Raw genomic sequence first — 20,284 nt, 5'->3', positions numbered from 1 at the left:
TTCTCTGGCATGGTGGAAGTGAGTGTTGTAGGGGGTGGCTGTTTTTATTTATTAATATTTTAATAATTTCATAGCATTAATACTTGCCTCTGCAAAAGGAAAATCTGCCTTCAGGACTGGTCCAAAGTGTAGAACAAACACACCCACGATCCAGGGACTGGTGCTTACTGCCTTCTACCTCAGGTCCTGAACACTTGCCTGACTTGCTGGTACAAAGATGTCTCTGCGTGTGTTTAGCTGAAGCATCTCACCGCATACCCACCACCGGAATGAAACAAAATAGTAGAGCATTAGGGAAACATGAAAATCTAGGCAAGAGGGGAAAAAACCCAAATACATACTGAGCAGTTGGGATGAGGGTAAGGGAGCACAGTAACCCCATAGCAGTCACTACTTGCATTGCTTAATGTACCCCCTATGGCGGCGCTTGGATGCTCCAGTGCTGAGCACCTGTACGATGCTGGAGAGGAAGGAGATGTCCCCAATGGGCTGCAAGCGTGGGCAGGGAGTGAGGGCTGTGTGCCGCTGGGAAGGCGAGCTGCCAAGCAGGAGGATGAGTTTAGTCTGGGTTAAGACCAGGTTGGACAGTGCTTTGAGCAACCTGATCTAGTTAGCAATGTCCCTGCTCACTGCAGGGGGGTTGGACCAGATGACCTCTAGGGGTCCCTTCCAACCCAAAACATTCTATGATAAGGTGATGGGTTTATTATTGTAAATTTGGCTGGTAACAGAAGAAGTCCTGAGCAAGCGCAGGTTTTCATAACTACCAGCGAAATAAGGTGTTGGTGTGTTCAGGCTCAGCCTGGTAGCCACAGAACTGTGGGTGGTTTGGGTTTGTAATTTCCAGAAGCAATTAACACAAGAAAACAAAACACTGACTCAGCGAGGTGAAGCAAATATCTTGCCTTTCAGTACTTGCTCAATCATTATTTTTTGTCCCTGCACTTGGCTAATGCAGTCCAGGAATTTCCTTTTTCTCCTCATCAGATTTAAATCAAGATTTTAATCCCATTTATTTCAAGATCATGCTGCAGAAAACGCTGAACAAAAATGCTGTGGCTAGTGGCTGACAAACATCATGTTCAGGGTTTAGAAAGCAGCCACTGAAAGCTGTTTTCTGTTTGAAGCTTCTTGGTAGCTCCAAGTTTGGGGAAGTTCAGACTATGTAGGCCCAGCTGCCAGACCCACCTTTCCCATTGTTAATTAATGTTCAGTGAGTTTAATTGCAAACAGCTGAAACTGGGTACTAATCCCCTGTGTAGGGTATGTGTATGTCCTCTTGGTCTTGGAGCAAATTAAACATAGTAGGTTTGGCAGTAGGTGGACTTGATCCTTTTTATTTTCACAAGCAACTGACCAACCCATGCCACTAATTGATAATTCCTCTTAATTATTTAAAATTGAGTGGCTTGTTCAGTAAGCAGGATGAGATGTGAGCATGAGGCTGCCTGCTCTCTTTCTGGCAGGGATGGGTCCTGGCAGAGCCGTGCTCTGCCCGTGCTTGAGCATCGCTGGGCTTGGTGTGAGATGGTGCTGGGTTGTTGGCTCTTTGGAGTGGCTGCTGTCTTCTGGCATGTATGTACGTGCTGGAAAGCACCACAGTGCTTGCTTCTGGCTGGGGTCTTCAGAGGCTGCTATGACACCAGTAAGTAAAAGTTAATTGGAAATTTATTTCCACGTAGCAATAAGGGAAAAACACTTGGGGCCAGTTTCCTTTAAAGAAAAGGGTGGAAAAGCCTGTTCTACACTAATTTGATTAACCCGTACTGTTAATCACTGCCAGGTTTATGAACCTCTATTATAAACTTGTTACTCTAAGGGGTTTCAGTTCAGTGATTGAAAAACAGCTTTAGGGCCCGGGTAGGTAAGAGTAGCAAGAAGTACAAGTAGAAGCACTGAGCCTTTGAAGAGGTATATAAATAATTAGCAACGTATTTCATGTGGACTCTTTCGTCAAGATACACTGTCAGACCTGGGATTTTATCAGAACATGATGAAAATGTAGAAAGAGCTCTATATTTATTCTAGCACAGCAATGCTGAAAGCTAAAATAATTTGGTATATTAGAAGCTATTTGAGGTCACAGGTAACAGCTCTGCACTGCTGAACTGCTCTTGTGTCTGCTGCAGTTCCTTCAGAAAGCAGAAAGTGTCTGAAAGGTTCTTTACGCCCTTGCGTCTTTTGAACCTTAGATCCATATTTCATGGTTGCAAAACATACAACACAGGTGAGAACCTGAACTGCATCTTAATAAAGCAAAGTGATGAATAAATAGTCGCCCATGCAACTTCAGAAGGTGGAGAGAGAGCTAGCAGGGAAAGTAGAAAACAAATGTGGGAATTCCTCAAAACACTCGGGGGGGGAAGCCAAACGTCTAGGCCACACCCATGTATCTTACTCAAAAGAATGGCAAAAAGGTTGTTTTTGCTAACAAACAACAAACACAAATCCTTCTAACAAAATACATGTATCTGGAAGCTAATGGCATTGCAAGTGTCTTAAATGCCAAGTGCAACACTGGTTTAATCATGGTTTGGTTTAGCATCATTCCAGTTGGTTTGGGTTTTTTTTTCCTGTTTATGTGGAAAACTTTTTTGCTTTTTAGGGCGAGACTTCTGCTCTACCATTTTCAAGCACTAATACTGATCTCTGGAGAAAACTCCCAGCTCTTGTTGCAGATGGCTCTGCTCATTCCCACCTGGAGGAGGAGCTCAGTGGGCATCACTGTGAATTTTGTCCAAACTAAGAATTCATTTCAGCCTCAGCATAGCCCAGTGTTGGCTGGTGGGTGCGGGACCCCATGAGAAACCCATGTGCCCAAATGCAGAGGTAATTTTAGCAGAAATGCATCTGTGTCAGCTACTTTCAGAAATGCTAATGGTGCTTCAGCGAGGGCAGGGCTTCATGAGCCCTTTCTCTGTTAACCTGAACAGAATCAAGATTTCACTCTTCACCTTTTTCTACCAAGGCTTTCTGCCCTTCTGTGAATCTGGAAGAATAAATAGAATTCAGAGTGAACTTCATTTTGCCTCCAGAATGTTTGGGCTGAGCAATGGTAATCTTAGTGCAAGACTTAGTGCAGTGAATTTCAAAGTCTTGGGCATGAGGCAGTTTCCACCCCTTGTACTTACATTAGGAATTACATAGACCTGTTTAAATAATGATTGCAGTTATTTTAATAGCTTTCATGCTGTGCTGGTTTGGGCTGGGAGAGAGTTAATTTTCTTCACAGTAGCCAGTATGGGGCTTTGTTTGGTATTTGTGCTGAAAACAGCGTTGATGACATAGGGGTGATTTCATTACTGCTGACCAGGGCTTACGCAGTCAAGGCCTTTTCTGCTCCTCACCCCACCAGCAAGGAGGCTGGGGATGCAAAAGAAATTGGGAGGGGATGTGGCCAGGACAGCTGACCCCAACTGACCCAAGGGATATCCCACACCATATCACATCATGCTCAGTGCATAAAGCTGGGGGAAGAAGAAGGAAGGGTGTGGGGGACATTTGGAGTGATGGCGTTTGTCTTCCCAAGTAACTGTTGGGTGTGATGGAGCCCTGCTGTCCTAGGGATGGCTGAACGCCTGCCTGCCCACGGGAAGCAGTGAAGGAATTCCTTGTTTTGCTTGCATGCACAGCTTTTGCTTTACCTCTGTCGTGGTTTAACCCGGCTGGCAACTAAGCACCATGCAGCCACTCGCTCACTCCCCCCTCCCTCAGTGGGATGGGGGAGAGAATTGGGAAGGAAAAAAAAGTTAGAGCCGTGGGCTGAGATAAAGACAGTTTAATAAGAGAGAATAATAATAGTAATAATGAGAATGGTAACAGAATATACAAAATGAACGATGCACAACGCAATTGCTCACCACCCGCTGACCAATGCCCAGCCCGTCTCAAGCTGCGATCAGTCCCCAAGCCATGATCAGTCTCCCCGCAACCGACCAACTAACTCCCCCCGAGCATGACGTTATATGGTAGGGAATAGTTCTTTGGTCAGTTTGGCTTAGCTGTCCTAGCTGTGCTCCCTCCCAGCTTGTTATGCACCTGGCTGAGCAGGAGAAGCTCAAAAAGTCCTTGAGTAGTCTGAGCACTACTTGGCAACAGCTAAAAACATCAGTGTGTTATCAAGATTCTTCTGGTACTAAATCCAAAACACAGCACTATGCTAGCTACTATGAAGAAAATTAACTCTATCCCAGCTGAAACCAGGACAACCTCTTAAACTGTCTTTACCTCAACTCACAAGTTTTCTCACTTTCACTCTTGCGATTCTCTCCCCCATCCCACTGAGGGAGGGGGGAGTGAGCGAGTGGCTGTGTGGTGCTTGGTTGCCAGCTGGGGTTAAACTGTGACACACGCTTGTGTGCATTTGTATTTAAAGAGGCTAGCACTTAGCTAGCTTTAAGTTGTATTTATTCATTGTGCTTGTCAAATAATTTTAAAGGAATATGCTATGTTATTAAGAATGGTGTTCTCTATTTGTGTGTTATGTGATGTGAAATGCAATGGGATCTTTACAGAATATAAGGCACAGTGGAATGAGAAGTTACAGCTGATTTGGGAAAGGAGCATCACCCCTGATCCTCCTGGGCTTAGCTCGGCAGCATGTGATCTCCTAAAGAAATACCACGAGGCAAAACTGGGCCCGATAGGTGCCTGCGGGCACGGTGTGTGACTCTGGATGTGCAGCCGGTGTACGGCTGCTCCCTCCTGCCAGGGCCACCGTTGGGAGCAGGCCAGGGTTTGCCCACCCAAACAACTCTGCAGAACTCAAGGACAGTTTGTGACAAAGCCAGTGAACGTGGTGGCAAAGTCCTTGCTGCAATTCTGCACCGGTCCAGGTGTTACTCCTCTGCAAAGTGCTGTCCAAGTTAGCCTTTCTTACTATTTAAAATTTCACTTCCACTCTTGATAAGAGCGTGCTACTTGCTCATTTGTACATTTCTGTCTCTAACCTTAGCTTTGCTACTTAAATGGGAAGCTATGTGCAAGACACTAATGCTTAGGCACCAGACAAAATACCCAGATAGCTGCAAAGCCAGTCCCTCCTCCTTAACAAAGCTGGGTCTTCCCATCCTAGTTTTAAACCAGAAGAAATGCTACAGAAATCCATAAGCTTCAGCAAGGTAAGAAATGGAAAAAGCAGGTCTGTTTTCTCATCTACCTTCAGTCTCTTCTGGTGTCCACTGGAAGCTGAGACCAACTGGCTATTTTATGTCCCAGAGTTAGACTGACTGACTTGGTAGCCATCTCTATGGTGTGTCTGATTTTTTTGTTTTCACAGTAGCTCTTAGGGCAGGTATTACACTTGACAAGCCAGTGGAAACTGTGCCACTCAGCTATTACTTTTTAATCTGCTAAGCAGGAAAGTGAGCATTTTAAGTGCCTGGCTTGCGGGAGGTCATCATTAGTCTGTCAAGGTATTTCTTTATTGCTATCTTCCATAAATGTATTTGATATGGCAACTCCTAGTTATGCTGTTTTGAACAGACAAGACATGCTGTTTATGAAAACAGACTTCTTAAAAGCAAGCCGTGGTGGTGGGTAAAGGAGGAGACGTTGTTTATAATATTTTAAGCCAAACGGTTCCTTTGGCAGGAGGTTTTCTGTAACAAGTGAGAACAACAAGAATTAGCTCTCAGCACTTCAACAAGCAGAGATTTTTGTCTGTAATGAGAAGACTGAGACTTGTTTGACATAAACTACAAAACAACACAGGAAAGATGAAGGAGGAGGGCAGAAATACATTACTGAAGGTGAAGAGAAACAAGTTCACTGCTCTACTGTGAATTCAAGACTCTTGCTCATTATAATGTATAATTACAGCTGGCATCACTCCAGAGAAGGGGTTGAAAAAAGGTAGGTCTTGCCAACCCTGCTAAATCCTGTTGAGGAACTGACCACAGCAGCATCCTACCTGAGTTCATTTACTCCAAAATGTTCCCATTTTATTCTTCTGTACCGAGTCTTCCTTTATGCAGAGATATAAATTCTCTTTGGACTCCTGAGATTTGAAAGCTGATTAGAATTTCTGTGTGCCTCTGTTAAGGGTGAAAATAATCAGATTATCTCAAGATAGACAGCCCCCCAAATTTTATTGTAATCTGAGAAAATGGGAATAGTTTACTTTTGGCATGAAATGAGTAGCTACTTTCAGCAACCAGTGCCAATGACATGGTTGCACCTCTTCTGAATTTTTGTTGTTTTTCTGAATTTTTTAGCAGTTTAGTGACACGTTTGCTAATGCTAGATTCTATCTACTTGAAGTAGGATATCCATCCATGTATCATTTAAAAGTAAATCTTTGGTTTGCTTTCTAAGCCTAGTATGTGGCTGAGAACACCAGAGAGATTACGTGTGTGGCTATCCCTAGTTCCTCTGCTTCTTTCCCACGGAGCAGAGCTTGAACTCGGTGAAGAGGCTGGCCCGAAGTTTGGCTGTCTGAATGTTCCTGCGTAGATACAGGTGTGTGGAGCCTTTAGGGCATGGCTGTGTTTTTAAAAGCAATGATGGACCAGGATACCGTAGGACAAAGTGAATATTTATTGAATTCAAGCTCAGGATGGTTGTTGGGGACCAGGTATTTCCTGTGTAATGAAATTGCAAAGCTCTTTTTCTTTCCCCCCCCCACTTTTCCTTCTCCCTTTGAGAGCAATTGCAAGACAAGGTTGCATTGCCAGAGACCTGCTCTTTTCCCACCACTAAATGTTGTCATCTAAGCAGCAGTGGCTGCGCATGCGTGACTCTGGACCCTGGTTTCGTGGCACTGAAATACCTGTCCATTTGGTGGTGTGGGGACGGTGACTGCCTTTCTTCTGGTCTGGCTCCCAAGGGCTCCTCGCCACCTTGCATATCACAGTTACACTGATATTGCTCTACTCTTTCCGAGGTCTTCTGACAGCCTCCGAACTGGAGCTGGTCATAAAGTATTCCCTTTATCACTTGCTCTCCCCTGCTCTTGTTGGGTGTTTTGTGGCAGCTGTCTTGGCTTCGTTCCCCTCCTCAACCTGTTGTGCATCATGTGGATGTGTGCTTTATTTCATTGAAATCTTGGGATAGGAAACTGGTGGAGTGGTCGGGTTGGTGTAGGATAGCAGAGAGGGAGAAGCTGAGGCTCTGTGGAATGGAACAAGGCTTATCTATCCAGCTTTCCTTCTGCTTGGACACAACTGCGCGCTGCTTATTAATATTTCATTGTATTGCACATGCGTGCTGCTAAGAATGGTGCTAATCTAGATATAAAAAGGCTATTAATAACCGATCCTACATGTACCTATGATTTTCCAGCATCTTATTATAGAAGTGATTCTTTTTGCCCACTTCCACCCCAGTGTTAGAGGCTCCACTTGCTGCTGCTTTATCTCTGTGTAAGCCCATGATTTTTTTTTTTTGTTATCTAATGAGAATAGCTAAGAAAAACAAGATGTCTAAGGATCTTAAAGGAACTAAATAGTTCTTACAGAAGAGTTTAAGAAGTGTTATTTGGAATGATTTATTCCTTTTATTTCCTGTTGGCAATGGTATTTTCTTTACTAGAGCTGTCTGGGGGAATTAAAAATGTGTGTTAAAGCCAAAGGGGTGTGTATTCCACTGTATTTTATCTACAGTTTTTGGTTTAGACCCTGATCTGTTACACAGCCATAAACCAGGGTTACTGTGGTTGTAATAGACACAACGCAGGGTTAGGTCTGCTAAGCATAAAATGAGCATTATATTGCAGTAAAGATTTATGGGGCTACTCCTAGTTATATCAGGCAAGAAGAAAACCATGGATGTCTTGTGTAAGCATGTGGATGTATGCAAAAAAAGTTATGAGGTTATATATAATCTACTGAACTTTATTCTTTTTTGTCTATATAATAAATGATGTATTAAAATCAGCAAGAGGAAAATGAGCCAAGTTCTGTTGCTGTGAGAACGTTCTTACAATTTCAGGTCGATGGTGTCAGTTTGGAAATCAGAGGGTATTTTTTTGTCTTCTGTTTTTTTTTTTTTTTTTTTTTTTTTTCTCCACACTGGTATGAGCTATAATTAAACCCAGTACCCATATATTTACATAGAAAGACAAATGGTCTGTTTATTTCAGCAGCTGTTTAACAAGCCACCAGCACAATCAATTAAATTAATCCCAGGAAATAAAACTTGAAATAAAGATGATACCTGAAATCATTTTTATTCATGGTTAGAGACCATGCAGATTCTTTTGACAAGTTGAAAAATCTTAGGGGTGATGTTGAAAACTTCAATGTACAAGTGCTAATTCAATTTGAGGGCAAAAAAACTGACTTGATAGAACAGTTTCTGTAGAGATATTACTAGAACAGCAAACCCCCAAGCAATACAAAGGCAGCCAGAGTATTGTATGCTCATTACCTGAATTTTCAAACACTTAGCAACTGTAAGAAGTATGAATATGCAAAGCTTCCAGGCTCTGACCAATGCTTTTCTTATTCTTTTCTATTCCTGGAATGAAAAAAGCCAGTGGTTTATGTCATTGCATACATATAATTTATTAACTCAGTTTAAAGTTGCATATGATATAAGGTCATAGGTCTCTAACTCAGCAGAGCCTTTAAGTAAATCAGCCTCTTCACCAGCTGCAGCACCTTAAATGTGTGCAAGAGCTCTGTTGAACTGGGGCTAAAATTTCAGCCCTTGTATCTTCACAGCTGTTATGCAGGAGAGATGGACAGTGGACCCTGCCTAGACAGTGCAATATTAAAAATTCAGTAAATCACAACTATGGAGATTAAAACATTAACATGGGAAGGAACTCTTGCCTTTAATGGTGAGGTTCCTAAACAGTCATCCTCACTTCTAGGAAAAAAAAAAAAAAAACCATAGAAAAGAGAGCCTTATAATGAATGTCCCATGTGAGGAAATGGTTTGAATAAGAATTCCCCTCCCATGTGGAAGACCCCTTGACCTCCATGAGGATTTCGGGGACTTACTACCACATTGGGTCTGAAGGCTGCAATGGCAGTGTTAATTGGCCTAATTTTAAGTTCTGGGCCAGATCCTGCAAGCTCTCGTTTGCATACACAGTCAATTATGCCTGAATATTTCATGGCGGCATTTTATGACAGATAATGTATCAGCCCTGATGTTTTAACTGGAAATGTGAAATACCACAAAGCGTGCACCACAGTTAGGCTGGCATTGCTGCCTGACCCGTACCTTTTGCTTTCCCTCACGTGAGCAGGGCCACTGATTTCTGACAGACAAAAAACCCTGAGGTGTTTGTGCAAGACTTAGGATCTTGTGCTGACTTCTGAATGCTCAGAGCTTTGACATCTAATCTTAAACAAGACAGTGAAAACAAGAAGTCAGGGGGTTTTTTAAAGCTAAAATCATATTGCTATAAATAAAGAAGGACGCCAATCTCTGCAGGTTAAGGCTAACAGGGCAGTAGCAAATCTGTTTATATTAGACTGTCTCTCAAATAGAAGAAAAAAATGTTTTAAAAATAAAAAAGCTGAACTGTGTGTAATGCTGAAGAATGCAACAAAAAAAAATCAGCTGATGTTATCTTTTACAAGCCAAGTTTTTATTCTGTACAGGCATTAAAGGATTTATTCTGGGAGCTTTCCTTCAGAGAAACCCGTAGTCTTTCTCCTCCTCGCTAACTCTTGCTGGTGCTGTTTGCAACAGACTTCTCAGCTGCCCGAGTCCCTCGATCGTGGTAAGTAGGCAAATATTCTGAGTTATGACAAAAGTATCATGGCTCCCAGCAAAGAGCTGGCACCATCCATATTTGCTCTAGGCTCCTAGCATCCTAATGCTCTGATCACTTTGATGGGACCTGTTGGAGCACGTCTGTCTACTTTCTTTTCAGGCTGAGCGCTCCCGTTCCCTTCCTCTGGAAGCCAAGCGGTACCAAGGCGAGTCGGCACCACTGGGTCTTGTTTCAATATGTGGGTAGGTGGTAAATGCACCCTGGGAGCTGGAAAGTGCTTCAGCATCCTTAGCGTATGCTAAATTACAGTGGAGGAGCAGAGGGGGAGAGTCGCTGCAGTCTGGAAATGTGGCTGGGATCTTAAATGAAGCTCGCTAAAAACAGAGCTCCTTGCTTGTTCGTCAGCATCTCCACAGTGAATTCCTCCACAGACAAATTTTCTACTGAAAATTTTCTTGTCTTCATTACTTTACCTGGAATGTGAAAATCAGTCCAAGTTTCTGCTTAAATATTGTCAAAAAATGTCATCACCCACTTGCCCACTGTAAGTGTGTGATAATATATGTAATAGCTGGTGCACGTATTATGTGCATTTTACCAAAGTCAAGGATTTCTTTTATGAGACAAGAAAATGAAACCTGCTGGTCTTTAAAGCACTAAATTGTTTGTAAAATAAGCATCTCGTGCAAAGAGAGAGATAAGCGCAAGGAAGGAATAGCGTCATGCCCCATGTTCACAGCATGTCTCTGTCTTAACTACAGAGAGCACTGCCAACTACTGACTGGAATTTAAGGTTTTAGCTGTCATGTGGCTTCCTATCTAAGAATTTGCAAGTAATTTGAGTAGTAATCAATGTGCTGCTGCTTCCTGGAGCTGTAGATATTTCCTAATAATCAATCCCAAGTTTTGCTTGGCTGTCACTGTTAAAGATGATCAGTGTGGTGGGTTGACCCCAGCTGGACGCCAGGTGCCCACCAAAGCCGCTTTGTCACTCCCCTCCTCAGCTGGACAGGGGAGAGAAAATATAATGAAAAGCTTGTGGATCAAGATAAGGACAGGGGGAGATCACACAGCAATTACCATCATGGCAAAACAAGATGCGACTTGGGGAAATTAGCTTAATTTATTACCAATCAAATCGGGTAAGGTAATGAGAAATAAAACCAATTCTTGAAACACCTTCCCCCCCACCTCTCCCTTCTTCCCAGGCTCCTCCACTCCTTCTTCCTCAAGGGGAGGACTCCTCACACTCTGCCCCTCCTCCAGCCTGGGGTCCCTCCCATGGTAGACAGTCCTCCACCAAATTCTCCAATGTGAGTCCTTCCCATGGGCTGCAGTTCTTCATTAACTGCTCCAGTGTGGGTCCTTCCCGTAGGGTGCAGTCCCTCATGAGCAGACTGCTCCAACGTGGGTCCCCACGGGGTCACCAGCCCTGCCAGCAAACCTGCTCCAGCCTGGGCTCCTCTCCCCATGGGGCCACAGGCCCTGCCAGGAGCCTGCTCCAGCGCAGGCTTCCCACGGGGTCACAGCATCCTTTGGGCACCCCCTGCTCCAGTGTGGGGTCCTCCCTGGGCTGCAGGTGGGGATCTGCTCCCCGTGGGCCTCCCTGGGCTGCAGGGGGACAGCCTGCCCCACCATGGGCTGCACCAGGGGCTGCAGGGGAACCTCTGCTCCAGTGCCTGGAGCTCCTCCTGCCCTCCTGCTGCACTGGCCTGGGGGGCTGCAGGGCTGCTCCTCTCACATGTTCTCACTCTCCTGGCTGCTGTTGCACAGTAACATTTTCCCCCTTCTTAACTATGTTATCCCAGAGGTGCTACCACTGTCACTGATGGGCTTGGCCTTGGCCAGCAATGGGTCTGTCTGGGAGCCGGCTGGCAGCTGGCACCTGTAGCCCCCCTGCTACCAAAACCTTGCCATTCAAACCCAATACAATCAGAAAAGAAGGGGCTTGTGAATATAAATGAAGCATCCTATTGCTCTAGGCCGCGCTGTGTCTAACTTGTGCAAAATGATGTTACTTGGTGTTAACTCCATAGCTTGCTTTTTGCATAAGAAGGCTGGCTCTGTATTTTGGAATGCTGAGTAGAAAATTAAAAATGCAGGCCAGTCTTCAGGAACATTTTACTTACTGTTTTAATAAACTTCTGTTTATGCCTAGAGGTGCCATTAAATTACCAGCCAGACATTAATATACAGTACACAAGGGATCTTGTATATAAGCAGTGATTATTACTGCGTGACTCAGATGAAGCTTGCTGTATATACAGATAGCTGCTGGACAGGAGATGAAAAGTGAGTACCTGCCTGGATAACGAGTGGTGGTACTGAAGGCAGTGGATGTGCCATTTGGTTGGTTATGCTTAGAAATAAGCTGTTTTTTCAGAGCAGAAGTATGGCTCAAGGGAACAGTGGTCTGTCATGGTGGAAACACCTTTGCTTTCTTTCATAAAATAGCAGAAGGCAAGCATGTGGTGTGGATCATCCTGGAGCTAAAGGTACTAACCATTTCCAAGTGAAGTATTGTTCTGGACCCCCTCAAACAAGGAGTCTTTTTACACCACCAAAGCATCTGCTTCAGTTGCTGACTCTGCATGTACAGAAATGCTGGAAACGGTTAACACGGCTTGCTTTCCGTGCTACTGTGTCCACAGTGAGAACATCATGGAAGGAAGCAAAGACTGCAAGAACAAGCTGGAGTAAATGTGGGCCATGGACACCACACTGGAAAGCATCCAAGTGACAGGGTGGAGGGAAAGTTGTATTTTGCTGCAGGCCTTGTGCTTGCGTGCTTGCATTCTTCCATGATGTCGTGGTTTAACCCCAGCCCACACACAGACCCCCAATACACAGGTACAACTTCAAATGGGGGATTGCGGGAGTGTGGTAAGTTCATCTAGAAGGAAGAAATTCAAAATCCCTCCAGCTCCTGAAAAAACGTATGCCAATTAATTCTGAATTGGGATTTTCCTTTACATTTGATCTACTTAAGAACGCACCACAAGGAAAGCTTCCTATGAGGAAAGCTTAGAAATGCTCTCAGGGAAAAGGCACCATCGTAACTCCCCAATTTCCTAAAGGGATCAGGGCAGAACTCTGCTTAATGCACATCCTCTAAAGGAAATACAAGGCCCTATCTAATACAACTTCATCAGGTTCTGCTGAAAAAAAATAACGGGATGATCCTTCCCCATCTCTGCTCTTCTTGTTTCTAGCTTCCTTACTGCACCTTCTGACTTGCACCTACAAAAAAATTAATTCCTTCCCTCGTATGCTACAGCACAAGGCTCTGGCATTAAAGCCACTTACATGGAATGAAATGGGGGAGATTGGGTGAGCCCTGTGAAATGAAGAATATAAAATTGACCTAATGTGACTTGGCTATAAGCTGGATAGATAGCAGGCAGCGCACAGTGCTGCCTGGAAATCTTTGTGAAACCTGAGTACATTGTAGGAATATTTCAAGTTCACAAAAGAATAACTGTTCCTTTCCCTGGGAATAGGACAGAGAGGGCAGAGTGTCCCGGGGTAGAGCTCTTCAGCAATGTCTCAGTAAAGGCAGGTGCTGAGCATGAGAGAAGGGATAAGTGAGAGGGTTTCACAACTGTGTTGGCTATGGCAAAGAAATAAGCGGTGGGTGTTCAAGCGCTGGATGTGAAGTCTTGCCTCCTGGTTCGCAAAGCAGCAGTAAGGGAAATGAATTCACAGTGGACGGAGAGTGGCATGACAGTAGGCTCGGATAGAAAAGGCTTTCCCTTCAGGCTATGTCCTTCGTGGTGCGGTTTACCTCGGGATGATATGTACTCCGAGACTCTTACTGCAGTGTCACTTTAATCCTCGGTTCCTGTGCCGTCTCATGCTCTTTGCTTAAACAAGCAGTTTGGGCTGGACACTTCTGGATAACGACTGCATCCAAAACTTTCATCAGACAGTGCTGACTTCATGATTTGTATCTGATTACTGCCAAGAAAATGAGGCAGTCATGTTTTCCTTACATTTGATGGTTGGAGGGGCTGTATTTGTTTCCGTGGTTTTGTTTTTCATTTATGTCATTATTTGCCAGCAATACACAATCATGTCCTTTGTTTTAGTTCAGCTTTATTCCCTCGTCCTCATGTGATATTGTTTTAGGCACAAAGCGTCCCAGTTTTTTTAACACTTCATTACTTATTAATGCTGCAGATCGTGGGATGAAGAGTTGTCAGCATCCTCATTTTTTTTTCTGTATTGACAGATGTAATAGCTGATTTGTTATTAAATAGCTTTTAAAGGATCTCTTCCTCTCTGGTTATATTTTTTTTCCTAATTATTTAGTGTATTTCCCAATAGCTTATCTCCCTTCCTGACGCCACCTTTTTTTTTTGGGAGGGTCTGCTTTCACACGTGAGATTAATTTTCCACTTAACTCTGAAACTTCGAGGGGTGAGGCAGAAGTGAACCTGATCACCATCATACCCCATCTATTGATGTGCCCTCATACCTCTCTAGGAGAGGGCTTGTCTGCAGGAGGTGGAGGAGGAGGAGTTTGAATTTTGACTCAGTTCAGAGTACAGTCAGTGGGGATCTCCTGGCAGCTTTGGCCTGGTGGTCCCCATTCGTATTGAATCACCAATGGTATTAATCACTGCAGCTGGTGCTAATGAGAGCTACATTAAAGTGAGGGCTGTTATGTGTATATGCACTACAGGTTTTTTTTACTTTTTTTTAGAAGTTTTTTACTACTCGATTGCAGTGTAAACATGGCTGGGTTTATGCTTGCAGAATACCTGGTGAGAAGCAGCCTTGCAGTCTGATCAAGATCTCTGAATTCTGCCCCGATGTGAACAATTTAAGAAAAAAGAAATAAAAGAAGAATATCCCAATTCCAGCACTGCAGAGGGGCCTAGTGCCACACAGATGGGTGGAAACATACACCTTCCTCTCAGGACTCACATGTGCAGCACACAGAAGTGCTTCGGTGTAAGTACCTTAAGTTCCTGAGGTGGCACTTCCTAGCCCATTTTACCTCAAAAGACCAGATAAGACTGGGATCAAATAACTTGATTTGCACAGAATATGGAATTTACTTTAATGCAGGTAAATGACGGCACTGTCAAGTTAAATGACTGTTAGCTTCCCCCATTTCCTTGCATTTTTGGATAGGTCTGCTTTACTTGAGGGGAGGGCAGGGCAGGCAAAACCTTCCTTTGTCAATCTGTACCCTAGCATGTACAACAGGCTGCTTTGTTTCCGTCCTGCGGGGAAAAATCGTGGTCGCTAGTGAGGACTGAACGGTCAGGCTGTAAGTTATCAACACAGTTTGGATGTTCAGGATAGTCAACAGAAGTCAACGTGCCAAGCTAAGCACAACAGATGTGTCTACACTTATCTTTCTATTGCACACCACATTGATCCTGAGACTGTAGTCTCCTAAATGACCAGACTGGCCACAGAGAGAGTTCATCATAGCTCTGTTTGGGGAATGGACTTGGCTTTTCTCCAGACTGATGGAGATCTGGGTCCTGGCCTGTGGTGAAGACAGGACATGGCAATGACATGCAAAGATCTGAGAGGTATGAAGCAACAGGTGCTGTAGCATGATCAAGTCAAGACAAATCTGAGAAAGTCTAAAGACAACTCCTCTGGCATTCTCCCTCAGGGAAGCTAGTGAATTTGTCCTGTTCTCTGAACCTTGAAGTACTCTGGTAATGTTAAAATCCAAAGGGACAGATACCAGAGAAATTAGGCCGCACCTTCCATCCAGCTGAGTGAATACAAAGTTTGGAGCATGGGCTGTCCTTCCTCTTGGGCAAGCCCTGCTATTCCTTCTTTTAGAAGATAAAGCTTAAGTTTCTAAAAGCCAGCTTTCGGCAACCTTAAGACAAACCCTTCTTCCAGCACCTGTCTCTTTCTCAAGCCTGTATGTGCTCGTGCATTTCTGAATTCTCCGATGGCTGCTCCTTCCAAACCTGACCTTTGTGACAGGTATCACAGCTGGGATGATTGCTCTCCTCTTTCTGCTTTCTGTGATTTGCATGCTCTTTCCATTATGAGTGGTTAAGTACTCTGAAACTGTTGTAGACTGTTTGCATCTGCACACGTGTGTATACACACCCAGGAACAAATCTGCTGCTTCTCCCCTATAAAAATACATCAGAGGTTTTTATACTGAAACTGCTCATGTTTTAGGTGGTTTCATATGATTACTGTAATATTAGAAGGTTATTTTTGTAAGCATAAGGAGAAGAAGATATAAAAAGTATCACCATGTTATGTCTAAAGTTAAATCCAGTTGTTGTTCACTGTGAAATCATCCAGAGAAGCTATTTCATGTTCTCGCTTTCATTTTTCAGGTTTAAATATGTAATATTTAATTACATTAATTAATTAATTAATATGTTTTAAAACCTCATGGTTTTAAAAAATAGAATTTTTTCTTATGTTTTTAAATTGCAGTTAAAGAACCCCATAATTTGTTTCAAGCATGGCTTTATTATGCCAACTGCTTTCTGGTTTGTTTTTTTTTTTTTTAACCCACCCTTCTGAAAGCCTTCTAGCCTTGCTGTCTAATGGGAAGCCATATTTCTGTGAAAAAGTGCAAACCATGAAAATTTCTCCAATCTATATGGTCTCTTGGAGGTCTAGGAGGAATAGGCAAGAGAATATCATGAGTGGAGCAGCACTGAGCCAGGTTCTGTTTCTTTGTGAGAACAAGCAGGTTCTAGGAAAGGGATCAGCAAAGCCCTGTTTGTTGCCTTTTATATTTTCTTCCTAATGCCTAAGGAAAATGTCACACTGGGCTCTTAAGTAAAATTGCTTATTTGTTGGATACCTAAATATATAAGAGGACCCTTTATTATAACTTAAAAAAGAAAGCATTATGCATTTATAGTCTCTGGGGGAAAAAAAATCATACCACTATAGAAATAAAACCAAAGATTCACAAAACCTTTTATCATCTTACAGCTTCTATTTAGAAAAGCGTATCTAAACCTGTGTTTAAGTCCCATTAAATGCTGTTCTAAATTGAACTTTTACATAATTCCTACTACTGCATTATGCTAATGGCAGTAAGTCCTGCAGCTGGCAATATCCAAGCGCTCACAGGCATTTAATAATATCCAGGAGCAATGACCAAAAGATCCAGTAGCAACGACCAAAAGATCCTGAAACAGCATAAGCACCTAGAATAAGAATTGTGAACTCCATTTCCATAAGGAAAACCAGCTAATGGGATCACTATAGCAATCTCTTCCAGCGCCTGAGAAAAATCTGAGATCGTGCCGCTAAGTGCTTGTGAGAAATATAAATGTGTTGTAAACTGTCTCCCATATATTTCCACTTTTTCTCCTCAACTTTCCTATTTATAATTAACACCTCTCTTTATCTTGTTCATTCTGAATATCTTTGTTCTTTTCAAGTTAAATTATTTAATACTATCTCTTCCTCTCGTTTAAGCTCCCTTTATCTCGTGATCCCCGCTCCTTTATATTGAAATCTCTCCTGTCTAAATGCATAATCAGATGACATCTGCTACTACGGAACTTAAAAATCCCAGCACATTCCCTAAAATAACTTAACTGTGCAGTTATTAGAAGCAAGGAATGTTGAGCAGACAAGAGGCTGTGTACACAAAAGAAATAGCCTCCTGTATGGCACAAAGAGGACGTCTCGGCATCAGTTACAAGCTGCATTAGACATTGTTCATAACGTGAAGCCCAGAAACATCCAGTCCACTTCTGCATCTTTGCAGACATGAAAGCTGGTTGCTGCTCACATAAACAGTCCTGTTGATTTCAACAGATTACCTGTGAGCAACGAGGATTTGGTGTCACACAGCTACGCATGTCATGAAGCTTTTATATTATGCAGAAGGAAGCACGAGGGCCTTTAGAGGCAGGAAAGCATCTGGAAGCCCCGAGGTATGTTTGCAATTGAACAAAAATGAAGGTTTGGTCATGTGAAATCAGAGAGAAGCTAAATTCTCATTCCTGTACCGTGTCTAAGCCACAGCTAAATACATCCCAAAATGCTTTTGTACGATGCAATGGAGAATACACGTACATGTGTGTCAGACCATTCTGGGATCTGGTCAATTCCCAGTGGTTAATTAGGATATGCATATTATCTGTATGGGAACCTGATGAGGAAAGTGAAATGTTGCAGGATATAGTTTTGGATGACAGACACTGAATTGTCCCTCTCCAATACTGACCAAATGCCTCAAACTCGATGACAAATTGCCTTATAGCAACAGCAATGCTGCCTTGCAAACAGACTTAGGACGCGTGAGAGTCCTGCCAATTATACAATACAGTTGTAGTGTTTTCTTCCTTCTGGTCTGAGCCTGGTGGGGCAGGGCAGGGCTTACAGAGCGCTCTCCTATTTAGAAGCAGGAATAATTTAATATATTTCATCTAAGAGACCTATATGCTTATCCTGATAACCAAAGAACAGCTTTTAAACAAAACCAGCTGAAATATCTTTGTACAAGTCTTCCGATACACAGCTTAAAATATCTGCATACAATTTTAAAGATTACAGAAGATGAGAGCCACATGAATTCATCTTTTTTGTAACTCAGGTGGCGAAAGATGTTTATGACAAACCTCAGATCTCTTGGAAACAAATTTCCAGGCAAAGCATCCACTCAAAGCAACAGAGCCTTATTAGACCTTATCTTTTTATTTAGTGAGTATAGACAAAAGTTAAACTTTTTCTGTGATATCTGATGACCATTGGCAGACCACTGGCAAACCATTAGGTTTTTTTTTTTTTACATTTCTTAACTGTTCTAATATGCAGTGAGATAGCTCATCCTTCTCTAGAGAAGGAGAGACAGGCTTAGGACCGCACACAAGGAGTGACCCTTTGGAGGGAAAAATGAGAATAATCTGCCAGAGCCCAGGACTGAACCTGAGGTTTCTAAATTTTGCCAGCTAAATGTGCTGTGAACAGAACATCTGAAACTCGTTGGCAAAATGAACCTAGAATTCACTTGGGCAGCAGGCAAGACTAGAAATTCATAATTAGTATCCACCTGTAAAGAGCGAGGGGCAGGATTAGTACCATGTAAAAAAAACTATGATGCAAAAGCAGGGAGAGGCTGCTGTCTTTACCCCAGGACTGAATTTTATTGCCAGACCGAGTGTCCTCCGTACCTGTCCCTTCTTTGCACCCGTCTACAGCTTCTGCTGCAACTGAGGTTGCAGCAGCTTCATTCACTATGAAATCTGGTTGCTTCTAACTTCTGAGTGCTTGACTTTCAGCCTCAATGGACTGTTACTTTGCTTTTCCTTGGTAACAAGGCTTTCCTGAATTGTGCTGAAGCTGTTTGTGCCTTCTGGCCCTGCTGGTGCAGAGTCAGGCCTCTGCATGGTGTAAGGAAGCAGCCTGGCAGAGGGTGCAAAGTCTCCTGCCCACCTGTGTTAGGGCCTCCAGGGCTGCATACCCATTCACAACAAAACAACGTGGCAAACACTGGACATCTGCCCGTCTCTCGCTGTGTTCAGACCAGAGGGCCTATGCTCTAGCTGCTCCTGTGCTTTCAGAGCTATGTAGGAAAAGCAGTCTTATGAATGGTACAGATAAAAACCCACGTCACAGAACTAGGGCCACCGCACCTGTGAACGAGTATCCACACAAAGATTTAGTACCATTTACATGGTAAACGTTAACTTTGCATCTTTAGTTGATCCATCTTATCCTTCCTGTGCAGTAATCAAATCCTCCAGGTAATCGAATCCTATGCTTGTTATACTCACAGCTTGCTCTAGAAGAACAGCTGTTAGGCATTTATTTTCTCCCAAAACAGTCAACCTGTAGCAGTTGCACAGGCAAATGGGGTGAGGTTTTGCAATTTGGCACTCATATCGGAGAATAGAGCATGGACTGACACATACCCCAGTAAACTTTAGTAAAGGAGTGAAACATATAATCACTTTAGACTGCATGTTTTGGGTTGCCTTGTGGGTGGGAGAAGGCACATTCCCTCCGTATTAAAAAAATTCCGCTATGATGTATAGATGTTTACACAAGTGAACCTCACAGGACGCAACGGCAATATACGCCTGCCGAAGTAGCCGAGATCACAGCTGAGCTTTGAGCTATAAACACTTATTTACTTGGGAGCAGGGAGCAGAAAGCGTGTGGCAGGGCTATTCGTTGGAGCCTGAATATACCCACAGAGACCGTGAAGGACCAACTTACGCCACGGTTCTGCCGTGTCATTTCTAAATGTTTAGGTGTTTGAAAGCTGCCGGAGCAAGGCGGCCGCGGCGGCAGAGCGTCTCGTAATTTGTGATTCCCTCGTTAATGGGCGAGAGGGCAGAGCCTGGGCTGACGGATCCATGGGGGGAGTGGGGGCGCAGGGGGCGAATGGGAAGCGCCAAGCGCGGGTCCAGCGCCAGAATGAGGTTTTTAGGCAACTCTCTTTCAGCGCAGGTGCACTGAAATAAACCCACCGACCCCCGTACACGGCGGGAGATGACGTCGGCCGGTCGCGACAGGCGTTTCTTCTCCCGCGGGCAGGGGAAGATGCCTGTGGGTCGCCTCAGACCGGGCAGGCGGGCAGGCAGGCGCCTTCCTACGGCAAACGAAGCGACGCGGGGGCCAGCTCCCAGCCGACGACGAGCGACC

The 20,284-nt window shown here is 43.7% G+C and overlaps 1 protein-coding gene across 1 annotated transcript in view; it reads left to right on the top strand.

The window, feature by feature from the left end:
• Window positions 1–417: 417 nt before the first annotated feature.
• LOC118452796 (sodium/bile acid cotransporter 7-like) overlaps window positions 418–20,284 on the top strand; it is a 34,700-nt gene continuing 14,833 nt past the window's right edge. Inside the window, exon 1 of the mRNA XM_035899195.1 lies at window positions 418–568. Coding sequence (XP_035755088.1) covers window positions 418–568 — 151 coding nt within the window. The remainder of the gene's footprint in view (window positions 569–20,284) is intronic.

This window comes from Egretta garzetta, unplaced genomic scaffold (genome assembly GCF_000687185.1).
Source record: "Egretta garzetta isolate BGI_Z169 unplaced genomic scaffold, ASM68718v1 scaffold258, whole genome shotgun sequence".
NCBI classification, from domain to species: Eukaryota; Metazoa; Chordata; class Aves; order Pelecaniformes; family Ardeidae; genus Egretta; species Egretta garzetta.
Note: the sequence above shows the minus strand (reverse complement) of the source record. Positions and strands in the feature narration are given on the sequence as shown.